A 22,801-nucleotide genomic window follows, 5' to 3' on the forward strand; every position below is an offset into this window, starting at 1 on the left:
TTGAAAAGAGAAATACACAAAAAAGAAATTGTACAGATTAGCAGTAATAAGAATTGTTAGGTGTATCACCTCTCTTGCATAAATGACCTTCTGGTATGCTATATTTATTTTCCAAAACTTACTGGTAGGGGTATAACCAACGGTCAAAATTAAATTGCTCCGTGTAGACTAATAATACATAGTCTGAACACTTAAAGTTCAAACCATTTTCGGCTTTGAAATCAATTTTGAATTCCAAGCTGATAATGAGCCTCGGTCTTTTAGTTGTTGCCTCTTTCTATGCAATTCCTGGACTCAAAAGAAAAGGGATGCCTAACATGAATGATTTTAAAGATGGTCCTCTCCCTTGGGTTGGATTTTTCAATTTTTCATCCTTTATCAGAAATTTTGATATTTTTATTTTATATAAAAAAATCACACAGAAAATAAAGAGAATTAAAAGATTTTTTGGGGGCAAGGAGAGGGGCCATGACCCCCCTTTGGAGCAACGTGGCTTTGCACATGAATCAAATAATGTTTTGCATAAAAATCCATTTAAGCAATACTGCTAACATGTGGCCTTAATGAAAATGAGAATTGTATCCGCAAGTTATTATTTCAAGCTCTATCCCTTCAAATAATATTTATATTCAAGTCTTGTGAATGAAATAAATAATATTTATAGTCATTAAAAATGATCAATTAGATAATTTGATAGAGATCAATGATTAACAAAATTAATAAATATTTTATACCCAAACAAAAAAGTAAAAATAAGAAGTTTTGAAGTGTGAAATTCATTATAAACTAATTATTTTTTTCTTTGAATTTCATATTAATATCTAGATCTCAATAATGATTATGAAATTACTATATAGAAAAAGGAAATTATACAAAATTACTTATAATCATTTAAATAATAACGTACCTAAAAGAATAAATACTAAACACATATAAAATTACTAAGCAACCAATATTGATTAACATATGTGATAACAATTTATATTTTTTAATTAAGTGATAAGATTTAAATTTCGATTGACCATTAAATATAACATTAAATATAAAATAAATCGTGTTGAGAAAAAAATTCACACTCACCCACGGTATATATGCTAACTAACACTATATGTTCCCGGTGAGGATTTGTCGTTGTTTTTTATAACAATAACTTTGTATCAATATCATATTTATAAAAATAAATAAAATCACTAAGCATGCTTTCAATGGTTCCGTGACTTTTGGAAAAGAAAATACGAAATATATATTCAGTTTTCTTCCAAAAAAAAAACTTTTTAAATCTCTTTTATTGTTTCTATTTTTATTTTTTTATTATAGTTATCAGTTTTTCTTTCTTCTTTTATTTTTTTCCTGCTTATTTCTTCCATCCTTTATTCATGAATGAACAAATAACACATGGTCCACTAAGGCGGATTCTGAAATTTCTGCTTGCGTGCGCCCCTGATGGCTGTGTGGCTTTCTTAATATAAATTATGCAACTCTGTCTGTCTCTGGGTCTTGATCTTTAAGGATAAATCTGGATTAGCAATAAACGATTTCAAAATTCAACGTTCAAACTTAAACACAGGTTGCACCAAGTGGCAAGATGTTGACTTCTCAAAACCATGATTTTATTAGGCAAATTCGGCCACCGCTAACAAGTGTCTTAGGACACTAATTAAAGACTTAAAAATATATATTTTATTTAATTAAAAATATCATTAATGCATTTTTATTGTTATATTTTCTGCATGACTTTTAATAAAACCTTTTTATTTTTAATTCTTTAATAAGTGTATTTAAAATATTAGTCAGACAAATCTCTTTTATTATACAATACACATTTTAAAAATCTCTATTTTGAGAATGAAATTTTTACTCTCTAAGATATTTTCAATGTTCTTTCTTATCTTATTGACAGGGAATTTACTTGCATCTTTTTATAGCCAGTTCAAAATATTTCTTTCAATAATTTAAAACTTCTTTTAATCTTTAGCTATGCTTAATTTTCTTAACTGATCATCTATTTCAATCTAAAAATAATCTTATATCATTATTTAAATTATTCATTCATTTCTATTTTTTACGTAAGAAACAACAAAATAAAAATAATAAAGTTAACTTCAAATTAATAACTAGTACTTTAACCTGTGTAATGCATAAATAGTTTCTGAAAAGTCTTCTGCAAATTTCAACTCTCCACAACAAACTCATATACGGCTCGCATTTTAAATTCACAATTCACTTTCCATTGAATTCTTCTCCTGACATGGACTGTCAATCTTTGCTTATTCCTTCCAACACAAGGCAATTCCAAGAAACTGATTCAGTTTAGATATGTCACTCATGTTGAACAAAAACAACAGCAACAAAATGGGCACACCTTTGTTCCATGAGTTTAAAAAGCAAGCTTCTTTCTTCCTCAAGGAAAAATTCAAGACTGCTAGATTGGCTCTCACCGATGTTACCCCCGGAGAGCTGTAAGGTTCTTTTTTTATTTTTTTAATGATAACCGCATAAGATTTCACACCCTTTTTTTTTGTCCGTGAGAAATGAAGACAGTGTAGAGGATTTATAATATAACTCAAACACATGTTCAACTAACTGAGTTAGATTCCCTGACAAGATTTCACATCTTAAGTACGCTTTAATGCGTTTCTCAGCCAAACTACCTCTACTGTTTGTAATATATGGTTATTTTGGCCTTTACTATTTGCAGAATGACAGAAGAAGCTACAAAAGGAAATTCATGGGCCCCAGATTCCCCAACACTTAGATCAATTTCAAGGGCTGCTTTTGAGCTAGATGATTATCTGAGAATTGTAGAGATTCTACACAAAAGGTTTTTCTGGCTCCTTTTCCTTCTTTAGAATGCATGCATGTCACCTTTATAGCCCACCTCGCTTGGTAGCAAAAGACTTTTGCTGTTAATGTTATTGTTATTGATGCTTGCCACCTGTATGTTAATCATCTGATCAAAGATGAATGAATGGAATGATTCCAAAACAGACTGCTTAAATTTGACAACAAGAATTGGAGGGCCTCTTACAATTCTCTGATTGTGCTGGAGCACCTGTTGACTCATGGACCAGAAAGTGTTGCAGAGGAATTTCAAAGTGACAAAGATGTAATTGGCCAGATGAAATGCTTTCAGCATATTGATGACAGTGGGTATGTTTTCTCTTTTCCTTTTTCCTTATTGTTTTTCCTCTTGCAACTGGTGCATGGAAAGATTTTCATAATAATTATCTTAAGAGTTACATATAGAGTGATTTGTAATTAGCTAATGCTGTCAAAAATTTTACATAAACAATAGACAATAAATTAAACTCATTCTAGATAGTGATTGATGAGGCCTTTGTGAGTATATGCATGCAGGTTCAATTGGGGTCTAGCTGTTAGAAAGAAATCAGAACAGATACTGAAACTGCTGGAAGAAGGAACTCTCCTTAAGGAAGAAAGAAACCGTGCTCGGAGGTTGTCCAGAGGAATTCAAGGTTTTGGAAGTTTCAGTCCACGTTCAACTCAAGCACAAGGCGTTCTGCAGGAAAAATCATCGCCAACCACATTTGACAGACGTACCGCTGACTTCAACGACAATGAAAACCAGGAAAACCAATCCTTTGGCTCAAATCTTTGTCTGGACACAGCAGCAGTTAAATCTGCTAGTCCTAGCTCTCAAGGTAGAATTTTAAAGTCCTTAGATGATAGTGTAGAAACTGAAAGCTACCTGGATGATCAGGGAAACATTCAAATGCACCAGAAATCTGAAACAAGCTCTGGAGAAAACATGACACCTAGCAAGGAGGAATTCCATCTATGGAACTTGAAAGGGGAGTCCAATCCACTTTTGGATGGTAGCCAAGAGGATCATTCTAGACTTGGGATGTTCATAGCCCAAGATGATCACCCCTTTAACTCCACAGAAATGCATGCCACTTCTTCCCTACTTTCTCGACATGAAGTATGTTACGCATTAAAATGAAGGCAACAAGGTGTGTTGCACTTCTTGTGCAGAAATTTTTTCTAATCAAGGTTTTATGTCACATGTATATATGTATGCAGGTTACCTTTATTTCCTCCTACAATTTTCCCTCAGAGAACAAATTGTTTGTAATTGTGGAACTAGAACTAAGTATATATTGGAATGCATGAATCTATATAAAGCTCATGTTCTACCCTCTGCAGCCGATGTAAAGATCATATCCTATCTCTTTTTAAGTTTTACTTGACCTAGCTAACCATGGCATATTTTGGGCAATGACAGCGTATTTATTATTATGAGCTATAGATTTAAGTAGTTTATAGAACATAAATCCAAACAATTTGCTCAGATTTCTAATATATATTACGAGATTAGAAGCAAGCAAGTCTACAATTATCTTAGCGAGTGTTTGGAACTAATTCCACAACGCACATCATATCTACTAGAAGCAACAAGAAGTAATTTCTGCATCATATGGGCTTGGTGACGTGATTTTTATAGGACGCAATTCCAGTGGAAATTCTGAATATACAAGCAGTCAATTTTTATAGCATCTAAAGCGATTCAGTAAAGCGCAACAGCAAAACACCAGTCTTATATCATTTATCGCTTAATGGTGAAGCTGAAGAACTCTAAAGAAACGCAATGTGAAAATAGAATATTTACATAAATAAAAAGGCTAAATTGTTTCTTTTGCCCCCTCAAATATGAGACAAGAATCAGTTTAATCCCATAACATATTGAAGTCAAATCATGACGGGTGCACAGACGATGACCGTCTATTACTTTCCGCTCTCCTTTTTCTCTTGGCTGGAAATTGTGGCCAAAATACAATATTTTTTTTCCTGTCAACTCGAATGGAGTAAGATGGGATCAAATCAAATTGACAATGTTTTGTGGGATACAAAATAATTTTACAAGTTACAACCACACACGCAAGAAAAGAAAAGTAAAGAATGGGACTAAAACGAAACTGGCCTAATGAGGATAAAAAAGAGCACTTCAGTCCAAACCAAATAAATAAAAGAAGCTTCAAGGTTTGCAAAGCCAGTCTTGGATGGCAAGTCGAAGTGCGTGATTGGGAGTAAGAAACAGGTGACTCAATTTCAAATTAGTCATGGGAGAAGTATCATGCCCATTTTCCAACCATTCACGTATGGCATCTCCTTCATAGGTAAATCCGTCTGCCGCAACTTGAGGATCATGCATTATTTCCTGAAGAAGGAATCCAAAATAAACATGAGCAAAAAATAGAATGCATAACTATCTTGCAAGAAGAAAAAACGGGTCAAAAAGCAATTTTTGGGTCTTCGGTCCTGACTTGTATTTGGTGATTCCTTGACTCTGCCAGGGCCTACCTACTGAACCAAGTTATGTACATACTTGTTTATTTATAAAAAAGAATTGGTTACCAGAAGGATTTGACATGAGAAAAAAGATGGTACAGGTCGCTCTTCTGAAGCATGCAACTGCTCCAATTCTCTCACAAGTGTAGGTGTTAACTCTGGTCTGTCTCTTCGGTATTGTTGACAGCATTGCAATCCCAGTTCAACCAATCGCATTGCCACAGCTGAGGGCCATTCTCCGGCTGAAGAATCAAGAATTGAAGACAACTTTCCACATGAAATTGCATTGCGTACTAAAACTGCTAATCCCACTGGAGTCCTACCAGTGAGGAGTTGTAAAATAATGAGCCCGAAGGAGTAGATGTCAGACTTGGTTGTTAGTATTCCAGTTCTCTGAAACTCTGGATCTGTATATGTGAAAGCACCCTTTGGTTCAGTGCTCAAGCGGAAACTAGGACGGAGGAGAGACTCCTCACTCACCAGCCTGCAGAACCCAAATCCACACATCTTGCAACCAAGTGAAGAATCAAGTAGTACAGTTTCTGGCTTCAGATCACCATGGATAATAGATTCAGGTCTAAAAGAATGCAGGAAGCAGAGTGCACTAGCGATTTCAGCAATCATTCGTGCTCGGGTATTCCATGTCAAAGGGGAATTGTTGCTTTTTCGGAATAGGTAGTCTTGAAGAGTTCCATTGGGGAGGTACTCATATACAATTGACCAGGCTTCAGGGCAAACACCAAGCAAAGTGATTAAATGAGGGTGCTGGAGACTACCAAGAACTTGAACCTGATCACAAAAGGATAACATTAGTGGAATCTAACAAACACACAAAAAAAAAAAAACAATTGAGGAAAATAGAACACATCTCCATTATTAACATGGTGAAAACACATAATATATTAAAATATAAATGCCTCAAAAATCAGGTTTCTACCTCCAATCCTCTCAAGCCATCCCTATATTTTAAGATAACAATTTCAAAAGGCAGAAAGACCATTATGGGAAGAACTGACCTCTTGACGAAACTCCAATGGTCCTTGCATGTTATGTTGATGGAACTTTTTTATAGCAACAGTCCTACCCAACATTTCTCCCTTGTATATACAAACGTATCCACCTTGCTCAATTATAAAGCTATTGGAAAAATTACATGTGGCATTTTGAAGATCTGATAATGAAAATTCTGCTAACTCAGGTAATTCTTCAGCAAACCCAATGACCCCATTGCAATGAGCTGCTCCAACTTTCCCACGACTTCTCCAACGCTCAAGCCAACGTAAGGCTTCCATTTTCTGTCTCCTGATTTGCTGCCTTTCTTGCCACAGGGTTGAGATGGATTCTTGAATTAGTGATAGTTCATCTGCAGCTTCATCGCACCTACGGTGTGCTTCCTGAGCACGACTATCTAGCAGGGCAATATTTCTCATGGTCATTTGTAGCTCGCCAGCAATTTCTTCACTCGCATTCAAGAGCTTTTGTTGTTCTTGTACTGTATCTGTCAGTGCATCCTCAGCCTCTTTTCTGAGCTTTACTTCACGCACATGGGCAGATTCAAACAAATTGACCTGAGATATAATTTAACTTAAGTTGGGAGAGATGCCATGAAATTAAGAAATCAACTAAACTATAGACTCAATATCCATCATTGCTCGCTGATTTGGAGATAGACTGAGGATACAGCAAAATCATATAATATGATGTCATAGAAATTTCCAAACAATGTTTTCAACAATTACTGTCAACTTATGCAAATGTTCAAAATGTTGCTTCTTCTACAATTCTGGCCTGAAAATGTTTAGTCTCTAAAAAATGTGCACAGAATCCCAGTATTTTTCCAGAGGGATTTTGTTTTGTAATGCTTTGTCAAATTTTTTTAAATACATAAGAAAAATATTTAAGTCCTCATGTCACGACTAGCAAGAGCAATAAGGGCAAAGGCCAAAAGCTTATCAGCTTCAGAAGTCATAAATGATTTATAATCACTAGATTTTGTTTACCTTCCTTATAGCCTCCATGGCTTCAACTTCTAACTTCTCACACTTTAATAGCTCTGCGAAGGCTTCGTCTGTCACAGCCTCAGCTTCTCTCTTGGTTTCAATAAGTTGTTTGTTAATTCTTTCTTCCATGGCCTCTAAATATGTATCTAAATATGCCCGAGAAGAATTTTGGGGGGAACAATGACTGCTGCAACTGGATGAAAAAATGGCTTCAGTTTCAATGATTTCCCCCTGAACCCAACTTCTACTTCCAGAACCAGTAGTAGTTCTTGCTGAATTTGGTTGAAGATATTCTGAGTCAAATAATTCATTACCATATTGAAAAGATCTACATCTCAAGCTTTCTCTGGTGGCAATCTCGGGTTGAGTACATGAGGATGAATAGCATGGTGTTTCAGAAGCCTCTCTTGTCCAAATGTGTTTACCTTTATAGATAAACCATACTTCACAGAATGGAGGAGCATTTTTGGCAGTGTAATTTGCTTTACCGGAATTCCTTTTCACTTTCATGCAACTGCAATTTTCCACGATGGTTTTGTAAGTCGAAAATTTATTAATCCCTTCTGTGAAAGGAAAGGGACAAAAACAGAAACTACTGAAGCAGGTTGTAGCCTTCAAGTTATCAAAGGAAAATAGAACCAGTTGAGTCATTCTCCAATCGGTAGGGATATGAAATACATGAGAGTCAAACCAATAAAATTAACTCTATCCAATCTACAGGCAAGACTGACAAGGCAGTTTTATACAGAAGAAACAATCCCCATGAATAAAGAATAATGTAAGGAAATTCTAAAAAAGAACACTGGTTAAGTAGACAATGAATGCAGTATTTACTTTTCTGGTATTGCTCCAATGACAAGCTTCTCAATATTATGCTTAATAACCAAATCAACAATTCCCTTTTGGACTTGGTCAGCTTCAGTTACAATAACGCTTGCCCTAACCTGGGAAGAAAATTTAAACTAAAAACACAATTAATAACGGCTTTTTTCTAACCAAAAGCAGCATACAAGTTACAACTTTATCATAAATAAATTCAGTTATTTACATGGGAAAGAAAATGCTTACCCTAGCAGCGCGGCAAATGCTCAAATACTTGTCTAAGAGCTTCACGGTTTGTTCTCTTTCCGCTTTTCGAAAAGCAGACACCACTGCAGGACTAGCCTGTGATGCTGGCAATTTCCCCACTGTTCAACGCACAAAATTCAAATACATCCAATCAATTAGCGCAAAAGGGGGGAAAAAGTGGAGATCATGAAAATTCAGAATCAAAATTGAATGAAATGAGCTTACATAGAGTGGGGATGGTGAGAGAAGGTTGATAAGCATGAACAATGACGATTTCCGCGTTCCGGAAGTGATTTAAAGTCCATCGAAGCAAGGGGACAGCTTTGTCGAGCGATTTCCCAACAGCTACATGAACCTTAGAAATCATAGGAAGGGGAACCTTAGATTGAGAAGAAGAAGAAGAGGAGGAGGGAACAGCGTGAAAGGGAATTCGCAAAATGGGTGCATGGTGAGGGTGCAAAGGCTTCAAAAGCTCCATTGGTGAATTGAATTATTGGATGAAAAGAATGAAATTGCGACGTTGGTTGGATTGGGATGCAAATTCAAACCAATTCAACGCTTGATTCGTTTTCCACTGCAGTGAAAACTCAAAACACAAATCCAACACAACACAACCTTTTCATTTTTATTTTTTTTTAATTTCTGATTGGGGTAACGTTCACAATAATAAATAAATAAAGCCATGGGTCTACTTACCAGAAAATAGGAATGTTTCTTTTGTCTCATGTTTTGTTTGTTTTTCGTTTATGCATTAATGTAGTAAGAGTAAAGTAATGGTGGAAAACAACAGAGTCATGGATATTTTTTATTATTTTTATAAATAAATTGATATGAATCTCTTTTAAAATAATTTATTGAATTTATTTTAATTATTGATGGATTAATATTATGTTTTCTTTAAATTTATTAGTCAAATTATTAATTTTGATCAATGAATAATTAAAATAGACTACTCATAAATCATTTTAAAAGAAACTCCTATTAGTATTTTTAAATGTCAATCACTCAAAAGAATTACCTGTCCGCGAGATCAACTCAATTCAACACCTTAACAGCATATGTTAGTTATTATCCCGTTCTTAGCGGATTTTTTTAATTATTTATGAAACCCAGTTTTGAAGGACTTTGTTACAATTATGAAGTTCTATATGTTTAGTTTTATGAGAAAAGACTGATACATTTTATGGCATGAAATTTTTTCGTCCATTAATGATAATTCATTATATATAACAAATTTATTAATTTGTATAAAAATCATATGAATAATGATCTGTAATTATATAATAATATAAAACTGTTTTATACTTGAAAAACTCTAGTTTTTTACAACTACCATTTTTTTCTACTAAACCAACCAATTCAAAAGCTCTAACGTGCTTGTCACACCAGCGTCCTTCAAAATATCACTAAAAATGACATTTTATTATTAAAAAAATCTAAACTGTTAAAATTATTTTCGATGGTATATATTTTATGTAATGAAAATTAAATTATTCATGTAAATAGAACCAATCTATATTAATTATATGATATATTACGTTAATATTATTGTTTTGATATTTATTATTCTAAAATATAATTATTAAAAAATTAACAATATTACCATTTTATCATTAATGATAATATAAAACTTTATATCATCGATATATTTCAATTAACTTTTTCACTTTTTATACTAATAAAATAACCTATTTGTATAAGGTATCAAATTGCCAATATAAATTTATAATATTTATATTAATTGTTGTTAAATAAAAATTATGTTAACAAATAGACTTAATTATATTTTTTATCTTTAATTTTTTATTTTTAACAAATTTTACTCTAGATGATATTTGATGATTAGCTAGTTGTGTGTAAAGATTAAAAAAAATATTGGAATTTGTATGATATAAAACAAAATCTGGGTTATACACTTACACATCATGATTCCCCCCTCACTTTTCCTCTTTTGATGAATACTGAATAATAAAACGCATTAATATTAATATTTTATATTAAAAGCTAATATCGTTTCGGATAAATAATATTTTGAAGGAGAACAAATAATATGATTTTTTAACCTAACCCAGAGAAAATCCCAACTTTAACCGTTCATTAGGTGAGAGAAATAACTTTTATACAAATAACTAGTCGAATCAACTAATCTTTGAATTCGATCTTCTTAAATAAAATATTTATATATTAATAATAAATTATGCACAAATTATATCTGATAGAGATTAATCTCTAGTAAAACTAATAAATATTAAATACTCTGGATCACATTAATATTATGATGATCCAAAACATATATGTTAAATATGGTCATGTATATTAAAATTTGTGTTGATATATTTGATAATTTTAAAATAAATTTAAGTTTGTATTAAAATCATACTCAATTGTTAAATTAAAAATATTATTTTATTATTTTTTCCAATAAAGAAAAATTAAGTATATATGATCGGCAATTCATTTTATAATTTAAGTTATATTATTACTTTAATTTTTTCTTACATATTCGTTACACATTTGAATACAAATCTAATTGATATTATTTAACAATATTTATTATATTAAAATTATTTTTCAGGTAAATAATTTTAAATATAGATTAATTTACTTAAATGCTTCTAATTACAGATTAATTTGATACAGCTGAATTCACTTAAAATTAATTTTACAAACTCTAATCTAAATACTTCCTAACTAATTAAATCACCAAACTCCCCTTTTGTTTGCTTTCTTAAAGTTGCACAACCAAACCTAGAATTAGAAATCCAAAAGACAACTTGAATGCAAAGTTCCTTAAAAGATGAAAATGATAGTTAAGAGCAAAAAGTGAAAGTCGTGTATCACATGTCAATTATTTTTATATGTTCAATTTTTTCTCTTATAGTTATAGGTTGAATATGCAATCTTTTATGTATATTTTAAAACATTTATAAATTTATAATTTTGTTTCTAAAATTATACCTGATTAAGACAGTGTTCAAATATACCAAGTGTTAAGGAAAAGACGCCCTCTTAATCATTTTTAGATACTTTTAAAAATCAAAATTCAAAGCTCAACCATTTTTTATCTTTTTATATGATAAATATTTTTTTTAGTAATTTTTTCTACTTTTATCATCTTAATTAGGCACTTAGTACGTAAGATAAAAAATATTAAAAACTTATATACCAAAAGATGCATGTTCTTTTTTTAATACTTCTGAAGATATATTCATTGAGTTTTATTTTATTTTATTTTTGTAAAATTTAGATATTGGACACGCAAATTATTTTTGGAAGAAGAAAACAGAAATACGGAATTGAAGCTAGGGCTCTTACCTTTTGACTGACAAAGTGCCCTAGGTAAAGCAACGACGAACTTGGCCTCGTTTCGTCACAGACAGGCTAAATCAAAGGTTGGTGTTCATGACTTACGAGACTTCATTCCTTTTTAAATTATATTTGGTCTTTGCTGTGTAAGACATTCAACTTATTCAACACATAATTGTTTCCACGTTATGTCTTTCCCAACTCAGTTTTCTTCTAGTGAAAATAAATCACTGGCATTATTCCTGATAACCACATTTACAGGTATATTGTCAATATGCCCAACAATTGCGTATTTTCAAACAACTCAGCAGCCTATTGGACAAGAGGCTTAATCAATGACCTATAACCCAGTCCAACCTCTAGTTTGACATCTCCAATAATAAGGAATCAAATTTTATCTTCAAGATTTGATCTTCCTGAAATTTATTATCGGAAAATGATGTTGAGATGTAATTCTTGTAAAAGAACTTTAAAATTACATCTATTTCAATAAAAATAATTTTTTATTCTCTCTCTATAAAATTGATTTACATCCAATTCTTGTAGGACCTAAAAAAATAATTTAAGATCTCAAAATAATTGAAGTAAAAAATGTAAAAAATTTTGGGAATGATGTGATACTAAGAAGTCCAAAAAAAGGTGACTAAGATTTCAAAATGAGACCTTTTATTGGGAACGCTCAAATCCAAATTAACTTGAATATGAAATTATAGGATGTGACTCTGGTTTAATTAGAAGAATGTGGTAATTATGAGGAAGCAACAAGTAATAAGCTGAAACGGTTTTCATTTATCATTAAAAATCAACTGCTGAACAATTACAATGGTAAAACAAAACAAATGAAAGAATTAATTCTGCCATCAAACTCCACTTTATCTCAGTTCACTGTTCTAATAACACAAACATTTTTTAAGAAAAATCTTCAATCGGTGCAAGGTGCTACTGTATTGCAAAACGAGGACGCTGTACCTACACCAAGCCATTCTGCTGCATTTAAAAGCATTTCCTGTGTACAATTGAAGGACCAGACTCATCATACTCTGCCTTCGCAATCCACATCTGCATTTCCAAAAATAAGATCCTTATCATCAATATCCCTACTAAATTAACCATATCAAAACAACATTCTAGGGTGTTTGCCCAAATTTGCATGAGGATGCTGCTGGATATTCATAGAAGTTACACAAATCCCAATTGTCCTATAACTTCAACTAATGTGAGAAGGAGACAAAATTCAAGCAACCAGCTATTATCAAATTGAGAGATTTAGATATCAGAACTAGAACTAAAATAAAGACAATCAGAGACATACTAAAGTGCATGAGGCATCACCATTTTGGATTTATCATTTTGACAACACAAACACAAATTACTTTGGTCATTAAAATCACTGAATCACCACAGAATGTTTACCTGTTGGAAAGTGCTGAGAGAAGCCAAGATAGAGCCACCAATCCAGACACTGTACTTTCTCTCAGGTGGAGCAACCACCTTGATCTTCATGCTGCTTGGGGCCAAAGCAGTGATTTCCTTGCTCATTCTATCAGCAATACCTGGGAACATAGTAGAACCACCACTGAGAACTATGTTTCCATACAAGTCCTTCCTGATATCAACATCACACTTCATAATTGAATTGTATGTGGTCTCATGAATGCCAACAGCTTCCATGCCAATCATGGATGGCTGGAAGAGGACTTCGGGACAACGGAAACGCTCAGCACCAATGGTGATGACCTGTCCATCAGGTAGCTCATAACTCTTCTCAACAGAAGAACTAGTTTTTGAAGTTTCAAGTTCTTGCTCATAATCAAGGGCAATATAGGCCAGCTTTTCCTTCATATCCCTTACAATTTCTCTCTCGGCTGTGGTAGTGAAGGAATAACCACGCTCAGTAAGGATTTTCATCAGGGCATCAGTGAGGTCACGCCCTGCTAAGTCAAGACGGAGGATGGCATGAGGGAGGGCATACCCTTCATAAATGGGAACAGTGTGGCTGACACCATCTCCAGAGTCCAGAACAATACCTACATAAATTAATGTAACAAGCATAAGGGCAACCAGCCAAGCTAGACAACCTCAACCAGGCTAGCTCAATTACTTCAAGTCAGATTAAAAAGATATAAATTGGTAGGGAGAAAACCAAAGTTTTTGGAATTGAGTTTCAAAAACTGTATTTAGTTTTCAAAATCCAACTAAACTAGGTTGCTTAGAAAACTGGTGGAGGGGTGTGCAAGGCATAGAGCAGAATGTGCAATTGAGGGAGAGGTTGAACAAAATAAAAACATCTTCTAGCTATTTCTGTTTTATGGTCTTTAAAACACTTGTTTTTTTGGGGTGAGAAATTGATTGTTGAATAGAATGAAATTGTTGTAGAAAACATTTTTTAAAACCAAAAAGTGAGAAGAGAATCAAACATGTCCTTAATAGACCCTTTTATTTTTCTACATTCAATATCTGGTCATATTCCCGATGGAAAATTAAACCTTGCAGAGCATTGCTTGTTTATCATAGCCAGTACAAGAAAGACTAACCAGTAGTACGGCCACTAGCATAGAGTGATAGAACAGCCTGGATGGCAACATACATAGCAGGTGTGTTGAAGGTCTCAAACATAATTTGGGTCATTTTCTCACGATTAGCCTTTGGGTTGAGAGGTGCTTCAGTGAGGAGAACGGGATGCTCCTCTGGTGCCACACGGAGTTCATTGTAGAAAGTGTGATGCCAGATCTTCTCCATGTCATCCCAGTTACTCACAATACCATGCTCAATGGGATATTTAAGAGTTAGTATACCACGCTTGGACTGAGCCTCATCCCCAACATATGCATCCTTTTGCCCCATCCCAACCATCACACCGGTGTGACGTGGCCGACCAACAATGCTAGGAAACACTGCCCTTGGAGCATCATCTCCAGCAAAACCAGCCTACACATTGCAAATTGCAAATTTCAATCCAGAGTAAATTAGGTCAAATCAAAAGGTACCCTTCACATGCATGTGTCAAAGTACGCCAAGCAAAAAAGAACATACTATCCAAATCACTTCTACAAGCAAAATTTGGAAATAATAAAATCATCCTCGTATTTTATTTTTTTTACCTTAACCATTCCTGTCCCATTATCGCAGACGAGTGGTTGAATGTCCTCGGTGTCTGCCATTATCTTTCAAAAAAAACTGCACAAAGCATCTATTTCATCTCAGAACAGTGAGAGGTGTGTAAAGATGAAACAATTTTAATTTTCAAAATATATCGACCACAAACAGATCATAGCCTGGAACTATGGATACAACTCAAACATGTAATCAAATAGATTCAGTTATCTTGAACAAAACAACAATCTCATGATAAATTCGATAAAGCCTAGCTAGCATCACAACACATTTGCAAAATTAATATATATTGTCTAAAACTCTAACAAATGAGACAAGATGAAGTTAGGAATTAACTAACCTGAAGGTAAAGAAAAAAATGATAGACGGAAGGGGACGGCGAAATCAAACCTGAACATTCAATGGTGTTTGGATTTTTAAATGAAAGTGTTCGTTCACGTCCACACGACATTACCTCAACTCAACAACGTCCGGTTCTATGAACGACATTCATGTTGTTCGTCACGCGTGTCCTTTCGATCTGTGGCTCCGCTGATACATTTCTTTTATTAGCTTGGCCCATTTTTAGGGTTACTATTTACCACTACTGCTTTCTCAATTTGGGCCTAGATTCGACCCACTGGATCCACATGTGGGGTGCCTTTGGCAAAAAAAAAAAAGGGGGTACGGGTATAGGCCGAAATCTGATGAATCATGGAAGAGAGAATGTGTTAGGTGCTGTCCTTGGTTTAGAGAAAAAAATAAAATGGCATTGGATATTGGGTATTTGGATGGCTAGCCAAATTGCACGTTGTCTGCAATGCGTACATAACAATAGCATTGAATCATCCAATTCTGTTACGGACAAACGAAGGACAAGCCATTCGTACATGTTTTGTTGTTTAGTCGTGAAGAAAATATGGGGGAAAAAACGATAATGTTGCCATTAAACGACAAAGGAAATTCGTCCACAAATCATGAGGCCATGCAAAACGACATGCACTGCACCTCCTGCTGCTCTTACTATGCCTCAATCGCTCATTTATTTCGGCCAAAACAAAAACTTGGGATCACTTGCATTGCATGCCCTATGTGGCTCAGTTTTTTTATCCTTTTAAATTAAACAATTTTTTTAATATACAATATTATGTTTTTAGGAATGGTATTTTAATGGATGTTGTAATTGTTTTTGAATAAATTAGTGGGTTTAGTTAGGTTTTAATATTTTTTCATAATTTAAATGATAAAGAAGTAAGAATAAAAAAAAGGTTATAATTTAGTTAGAATAACTTTCCAATTTCCCTAAGAATGCAACATTTCCACCACTCTCCATAAGAATGAAAATCAACATAATGTTACAAAAATTAACTTTACCGGAAAATAATTTTTAAAACTTATAACAAATGTGATAATGTTTAATTCTCAAAGTTACATTTTTAAAAATTATTCTAAAGGTCACTTCAACTTCTTAGACTTTTAAGTCAACATTATTTTTTTCAATCAATCTTGACTTGGGGACAATTATTTCAGGGTTATCTCGACCCTAAATCACTCAAGCAAATTTAATTGTCATCAATTGTCATTGAGTACTTCATACTTTGAGTAATGAAGCAAAGGAAGCATCTACCTACCACCTAACAACAAAACCTGATATTAACCCAACCACAATAAAATAGGCACACACATCATAGGTTTGAGTAATTCAACACCCAAACACACTTAGTCATATATGGCATCTCATGCGACACTCAAGTAGTCTCAATAACTTTTCTCGCCAAGAAATTCCTATATATAAAGGAATTTCAATTGGCAAGTACATAGATAACTTCTTATTCTTCCTTTCTCTCCCAAACTTACTTTATTGTCAATGTTTTAATGGAAGATTTGAACCATTGTGACTGTCACCACTCACTCCGATGAAGACCTTATCAAAATCCCACTAACAACTTCCTTGTAATTCACACAACAAAAGTAAGTTATAAGTTTTAAAATAAAGTCTCATACAATTTAAATGTTGAACACTTTTTATCAATAAAAATTAAAGATTCACAAAATTTATAATAATTTATACATTTCATTCAATCAATTGAATCAGATCCCTTGATGTTTAAATAATGAACATATGATTTCTTTTAGTTCTAGTTTATATTTAATTTCTGTTTTTAAATATATAAAATTTAAATAGAAATTAAAATAAATAATAAAAAAAACATATTTTAAATCTAAAAATATATTAAGTTTAAATTTATTTAGTGACAATAATTTCATAAACTATATACGACAAGAGCGAAGAATCCGATGCTCTAGAGACGTGTCATGCAATAGGATCCAACATGATGAACAACTGAACCCCCAATAGACTCATTAGTTAAAAGCTTACTACAATTATCCAAAAAATTAATTATTTTTATAATAATTTTGCTAACAAACTAAAATCAGTTAAATGGAAGAGGAAATCAAGGAAAGAGAGAGGTTGAAAATTGGAAGGAGAGATGGTTCACGATTGTTAGGGATGGGGACATGATTGAGATGGGAAGCAAAATCATTAAGCATGAGCATGAGGTGCAATTATGCCCCATGAGAGTGTGTGTTATGCTCCCTTTACTTTTTATTCTTGGCCCTCTTCTCCCCTGTTCGTACCCCACAATATTATGCCTTTCTATTTCTTAATTTGTATGCTTTGGTAATTGTAGTACAATAGTACTCATAGATTATCTGGAGCATGTTTTTGATCAATAATTTTCCCAAATTCATTGACAGACCTAAAAATCGTACGGGGCGTGAATTAATATTAACTAAATATATAGATGCATTCCTTGAAGTTACTTTTCGAACACCATCACATGTTAGCTCTCATCTCTCATTATTATTTCCTCAACTACGGACAGATAGCTAGCATTGGAGGTTTTGTGAAACACCAAACATCTGAAGTATCTAAGAAATTACTTAAGAAAAATGGAAATGGTGGGAAAGCAAGGAATACGAAGAAAAAGAACATAATCAGGTTGGCTTGACATTGAAGAGTCTAAGCTTGATGACAATTGAAAAACGGACGCAGTTGTTGCATTTGCACGGACAAATATAAATCATAGAGTATACGGTGCAAGTTCAGTTGGAGCAAACAAAATAGAGTATGTAGAAACTGAGAAAGTAGCCAATGCAATGTGTGGTCCTCAAGATACGTCACTTTTATCATATTCGAAGCTATATATGTGTGGTGAAATTCAGGCAAATCCCAATTGGGTCCTCCCTCTTTTCTGCATATTCCATTTGTCAATTTCTTTTACCGAGATGGATATAGTATCTTTTTCTCTCTCTTGGGTACAACATATATGGTAAATAATAAGTAAATATCGTGACTAGTCTATTTTCTATCCTTATTTTTCATCTACACTAACACAACCGTCTTTGCATTTCCATAAAATACAAATTATACAACATGGTGGCAATTAATATAGGAAGAAACTCTTGTATAAATCTTGTTCTCCCTTTATCTCTTTCACATTCATACGTAGTATCCCCCCAAAGAACGAAACTCACTTAATCTCATACCTTCTCCCGTATGGTTGGTGGTGAAGTTTGGGAATCCTAAGTCCAAACCGAACACGTCTAGTCTATTGCCTTTGCCTACCCAATTATCAGCAACGTGAGAAATGGCCGGCAGTAGGACCCATTTCATTTGTGAAATTAATATTTTCACCTGCTGCTAAACTACGATACAATCAAAGCATGCTCTTGGATTTCACTATAATTGACGGGCTACCCTCTAGTTTGGTCAATATTTTTCACCAAATGATAAGATATGATGCCTCTATAATAATTAATAAAGGTACAGTGCAAACACTATCCTTAAAATAATTTTTTACTTAATTTAGCTGAATTCCATGCTTGAGATCGATCATTAATTGCTAGCCTTCTGATCGAAATGAAGTACTGTCTCTTTCAGTAATTCCATGCATGATGCATCCTTCAACCCTTTATATTTTGAACTGAAAATATATAGTAATAACTTTTTCAATATACGGATAAATTGTATTGCCCTCTCATAATTTTTTTAGTATCATTAGTTAAAATAGTTTTAACTTAATAAGTTTAAAAAAAAATCATCATACATATCTAAATAAATCTTACAACAGCAGTCCTATAACGATCATAAAGCAAATCTTAAGGATAATGATCTAATTGCATTTCACAACAGGCTAAAAGAGATATATGCTTAATAACAATAAACCAATAATATATAAAAGAAAGCTAAGTCTAATAATAACTTTTTTCTTGGAAAAGAAAAGATTCAGTTATTTTGATCTGGAATTGATACTTTGGAATTCAAGACTTAACTGCACCTGTTAGTTCATTTTTTGGGTTATAACTTCTTCTTTTTATATGTAAATTATAACTTCTTTTTTTACTATATATAATCCAATATTTTATTAACTAATTTATATATGTGTTTCGAAACGATTCGAGGATGCAGTTTATCATGCCTGACAGGAAAGAGATGAAGAAAAAAGGTGGAAGCAATTATTTGTAGCTTGAGCCATGATGTGAAAAATCGCATCAAAGATCAGTCTGAGTTTCTAAATATGTTGTATATCTAAAGAGATATTGATTTTTATTTTTTTATCAGCTAAAGAGATATTGATTTTTTTTTATCAGCTAAAGAGATGTTGATTGATCCTAGTAAAAATGAATTGTAGGCCTCATACAAATTCTACTTATAATATTAAATAAACCATCAATTTGATTTCTCAAGTATTACTTTCTTTCTTAAGTAGTTCTTAAAATAATAAAATTATATAAATGATCTCTAAAGTATTGAATATTTGTCAGTTTAATCTCTAAGTTGATATAATTTATTAACATTTAGAACTAATTTAAAAGATTTTTCAATACTTGAGATATTATTTACTATAACTTCTAATATTTAGTGAATTATCAGTATATTTTTTTTGCTTGAGAAAGTGAGGAACTATTTATGAGAGAAAGTAGTATTTTAAGGATGAAATTAGTGGCTCATTCTAAAGTATTTAAGATATAACTTATTAGTTAGGGATTAATAAGTTAGGGTGGATTTAGGGTTGGAGAATTTAAATATTTTTAATGATATTATAAGAAGTATTTAATATATTTAAATCTCGTTATAATTATAAGAAGTATTTTTCATACATCACGAACCTATTAGCCCAATCATTAATAATCTCATTGCTATACTTATTTGTGTGCCCCAGAAAGGAATATATAAAGCGACAAACAGAAATAATATCTAGCCCCTAGGAAGAAGCCCCAAACTGAAGCAAGAACTAACCCCTATCTCATAGCTATAATATATACAGCCTATACTTATAAAACTGCCCACTAAATTATAGATAAAAAGAAAATTTATATTATACATATAGTATTGTTTTTTCTTCCTTTATATATTTCTTTATCATATTAAATATCTTATCTTATATTTTTGTTTATTCTACAAAAGTTTATACAAATAAATTATCCAAATATAATTTCTGAAAAGAAAAAAAAATCATTGTAATAATTTATTAGTTTTTTATATGATGATACGGCTTTGCCTTTCTTTGGAATTTAGATGACTGATCGATAAGCTCTGACAGAAAAAAATATGGGCGTAGGACTCATATAATATATATCTATTAGCCTATATATGATTGCTATATGTATTAAAGAGAACCAAAGCTATTATTTAAGTTGCACTTAAGTTGAAAACACAATCAGATCTATGTGAACATATGCAATTATATTGTTGGGGGGATATATGGTTTTCTTTTCAAAGCCTTTCGACACCAACTATATATATTACTCGATCAATTAATGGTGAGGAAAATTTTCTGCTGCCCTTGCATCCAGCAACAAACAGAATGTCTGCTGCGCTGCCCACCCCAATTTACGCGACGCCAAAAGTCACTCCCAATTCACTTAGCTAGGAACCTTTTGTGGAAGTTATGGAAAAATTTTCCATTTTTTCTTGCGGTGTAAGATGAACCCAAGATATTAATTACCTGCAATTAAAAATAAAGTGACAAACAAACAAGAATTATGAGATCACATTAATATCCTCGTTAAACATTAAAGTCAAATGTATCGCGAGAATACTAATTTAATTAGTAGCATGCATGTTAACAGCGTATGGCTTTTTGTAGTGAACACTACTAAAAAAAAATCTATTCTGTGACGCTAAAATGACAACGATTCCATACAATTGTCTTAAAATATCAAGCGGTAACAATTTTATAAATAAAAAAAATTAAATCATGATAATTTTACAAAAAATATTGTAAAATATTGCTTTCAATGAGGTTATTTATATAACGGTCATGGAATGCTATGTTCAACGATAGTTATTTATATAACTGTTGTTAAACGCAACATTTCACGACTTTTTTTGTAAAATCATCATGATTTGCAATCCGTCTATTCACAAAAAATAATATACACATTCAATCCCCCGTCACTCACTGACCCTCTGCCCTCCCTCCCTCACTAAGCTTCTGGCCTATCTCCCTCACTCACTCACTGGCTGTCGAAGGTATCTCCCACGCCGTGCCGCCATCCTGTACAGCCATCGACATATAAGTAAGAACCCTACTTTATTTTGTTAGTGTTAATTTCAACATCGGGATTCTTTTATTTTGTTGCTGTTCTGTAGAATTGAATATCAGTTGGTGTTGTTGTTCTGTAGAACTGAATATCAGTTGTATTTTGTTGTTTTCGTATTTTAAAAGACAAACCATGTAAGATATATCCTATATGGTCACCCTTATTTTTATGGGCTTAGATTTAAAGAGAAGTGTAAGAGATACTAGGCTGGATAAACTTGGCAGTACATGGTCATAGCAGCTAGAATTGCGTATAAGCAGGACCAACAGGAGAAAAGGAATCAAAATGAACACATGTTACATTAAAATGTGGTTGGGTAATTTTGGAGACAAATGGTTTTCTAGTTCTTTCTGCTAGATGATGGGCAACAAAAATTTAAAAAAATAGAGCCAAAAATGTACCAGCTACCTTCACAAGTGAAAATGCTAAAATTAAGATGTTTTCCTAGTTTGTTGCCATGCAAAGTGACAAAACATTTGATGTTTCCATAGAATTTATACTTGACTAATCTTCCCAAGATGAAAATCTTGATCTCACCACAAATGTCAGGTTCAGTGGCAATGCAACGTTGTCCAGATGCTCTTTACTATTTCCAAGAAATAACACTCCTTCATAGAGAGGAATTTGGTGTCCTAACACCACTACCGCTAACCTCCGCTGACTCTTCCTCAATTGATAGAACTTCTGCATCTATTAGCCAATGTAGAAAAGACAATGAGAAATTAGTCAAATTAGTTGCATGAACAATATGCAAATGTAAAGTGTCCTGTTATAGTGTGTCTAAGTGTCTCACTATGCAGAAGTAGAATGTCTTTGTCCCAAAGTGTCTAACAACACAATACTAGGATATATAAGACCTGCGCGTATTGTCATGTTTCACTTTTCAAGACAATGAAAGCATGAAGGAATGCAGTAGACATTGCATTGAAGAAATAATACATACTATGATACCAACATCGAATGTGCTATAGCCTTAACTCGTAGCTTGCAGGGTATGATATATGATATATATTATATATTAATTAGTATATTAAATTAATCTACACCTAAGAATTCGCCATTCATTTTGTATTGATAGACAGTTTGATACATTGTTGGATAACAAAAAAATATCGTATGATGGTTTATGTAAGATAAGAATATACTAAAAAAAATCCTTGCAATAATTTGCACAGAAATTATTAATGTGATTACTTATATAGGTGTGTAACATGCAAGATTATGTGTTGGAAAGGTTAGTGTGGTGGGCAATAAAAATCGCAATAAGCATATAACGAAGGTTTCTTCTTAATTTTCTGCTTCTTGGAGCTAATTTTGTGACTGGTGATATGCAAGTAACTCTTGTAATTCTCTCATATTTAGTGACATTAGACCTTTCATCTAACTTGTTAGAAGGATCAATAAAGGAATTA

The 22,801-nt window shown here is 32.8% G+C and overlaps 3 protein-coding genes across 6 annotated transcripts; 1 reads left to right on the forward strand and 2 right to left on the reverse strand.

Moving 5' to 3' along the window:
* Positions 1-2,245: 2,245 nt before the first annotated feature.
* LOC100812797 (ENTH domain-containing protein) lies at positions 2,246-4,163 on the forward strand. 2 transcript variants are annotated; one of them, NM_001255959.3, is made up of 4 exons: positions 2,246-2,459; positions 2,699-2,821; positions 2,989-3,150; positions 3,358-4,163. In NM_001255959.3, the coding sequence occupies exons 1-4, from the start codon at positions 2,317-2,319 to the stop codon at positions 3,962-3,964; spliced, it is 1,035 nt and encodes a 344-aa protein (NP_001242888.2). In that variant the 5' UTR covers positions 2,246-2,316; the 3' UTR covers positions 3,965-4,163. The 2 variants fall into 2 exon arrangements, with proteins under 2 accessions (NP_001242888.2, XP_006597059.1); XM_006596996.4 differs by having other exon boundaries at positions 2,451-2,464.
* Positions 4,164-4,704: 541 nt separating this feature from the next.
* LOC100784632 (U-box domain-containing protein 33) lies at positions 4,705-9,020 on the reverse strand. 2 transcript variants are annotated; one of them, XM_003546975.5, is made up of 7 exons: positions 8,604-9,020; positions 8,379-8,497; positions 8,145-8,254; positions 7,311-7,824; positions 6,327-6,878; positions 5,377-6,099; positions 4,705-5,179 (listed from the first exon to the last, which is right to left on the reverse strand). In XM_003546975.5, the coding sequence occupies exons 1-7, from the start codon at positions 8,854-8,856 to the stop codon at positions 4,997-4,999; spliced, it is 2,454 nt and encodes an 817-aa protein (XP_003547023.2). In that variant the 5' UTR covers positions 8,857-9,020; the 3' UTR covers positions 4,705-4,996. The 2 variants fall into 2 exon arrangements, with proteins under 2 accessions (XP_003547023.2, XP_014623515.1); XM_014768029.3 differs by having other exon boundaries at positions 8,145-8,272.
* Positions 9,021-12,453: 3,433 nt separating this feature from the next.
* Positions 12,454-15,432, reverse strand: LOC100815472 (actin). Of its 2 annotated transcripts, none has more exons than XM_006597212.4 (5): positions 15,189-15,432; positions 14,786-14,861; positions 14,219-14,612; positions 13,098-13,711; positions 12,454-12,743 (listed from the first exon to the last, which is right to left on the reverse strand). In XM_006597212.4, exons 2-5 carry the CDS (start codon positions 14,843-14,845, stop codon positions 12,678-12,680), a joined length of 1,134 nt encoding a protein of 377 aa, XP_006597275.1. In that variant the 5' UTR covers positions 14,846-14,861; positions 15,189-15,432; the 3' UTR covers positions 12,454-12,677. The 2 variants fall into 2 exon arrangements, with proteins under 2 accessions (XP_006597275.1, XP_006597274.1); XM_006597211.4 differs by having other exon boundaries at positions 15,139-15,430.
* Positions 15,433-22,801: the final 7,369 nt, after the last annotated feature.

This window comes from Glycine max, chromosome 15 (assembly GCF_000004515.6).
Source record: "Glycine max cultivar Williams 82 chromosome 15, Glycine_max_v4.0, whole genome shotgun sequence".
NCBI lineage: Eukaryota > Viridiplantae > Streptophyta > Magnoliopsida > Fabales > Fabaceae > Glycine > Glycine max.

What these genes read in the sequence shown, in the direction of transcription:
- LOC100784632 (XM_014768029.3), bottom strand. Translation starts at nt 8,856, where the DNA reads ATGGAGCTTTTGAAGCCTTTGCACCCTCACCATGCACCCATTTTGCGA. An exon ending in ATTGGAGCAATACCAGAAAA is followed by an intron (nt 7,825 to 8,144) that starts GTAAATACTGCA and finishes GGAAAATTGCAG; the next exon opens with TTGCATGAAAGTGAAAAGGA. An exon ending in CATTGGAGTTTCGTCAAGAG is followed by an intron (nt 6,100 to 6,326) that starts GTCAGTTCTTCC and finishes TTTTGTGATCAG; the next exon opens with GTTCAAGTTCTTGGTAGTCT.
- LOC100815472 (XM_006597212.4), bottom strand. Translation starts at nt 14,845, where the DNA reads ATGGCAGACACCGAGGACATTCAACCACTCGTCTGCGATAATGGGACA. An exon ending in TGCTAGTGGCCGTACTACTG is followed by an intron (nt 13,712 to 14,218) that starts GTTAGTCTTTCT and finishes TAATTTATGTAG; the next exon opens with GTATTGTTCTGGACTCTGGA. An exon ending in CTCTCAGCACTTTCCAACAG is followed by an intron (nt 12,744 to 13,097) that starts GTAAACATTCTG and finishes TTGGAAATGCAG; the next exon opens with ATGTGGATTGCGAAGGCAGA.
- LOC100812797 (NM_001255959.3), top strand. Translation starts at nt 2,317, where the DNA reads ATGTCACTCATGTTGAACAAAAACAACAGCAACAAAATGGGCACACCT. An exon ending in GTAGAGATTCTACACAAAAG is followed by an intron (nt 2,822 to 2,988) that starts GTTTTTCTGGCT and finishes ATTCCAAAACAG; the next exon opens with ACTGCTTAAATTTGACAACA. An exon ending in CAGCATATTGATGACAGTGG is followed by an intron (nt 3,151 to 3,357) that starts GTATGTTTTCTC and finishes ATATGCATGCAG; the next exon opens with GTTCAATTGGGGTCTAGCTG.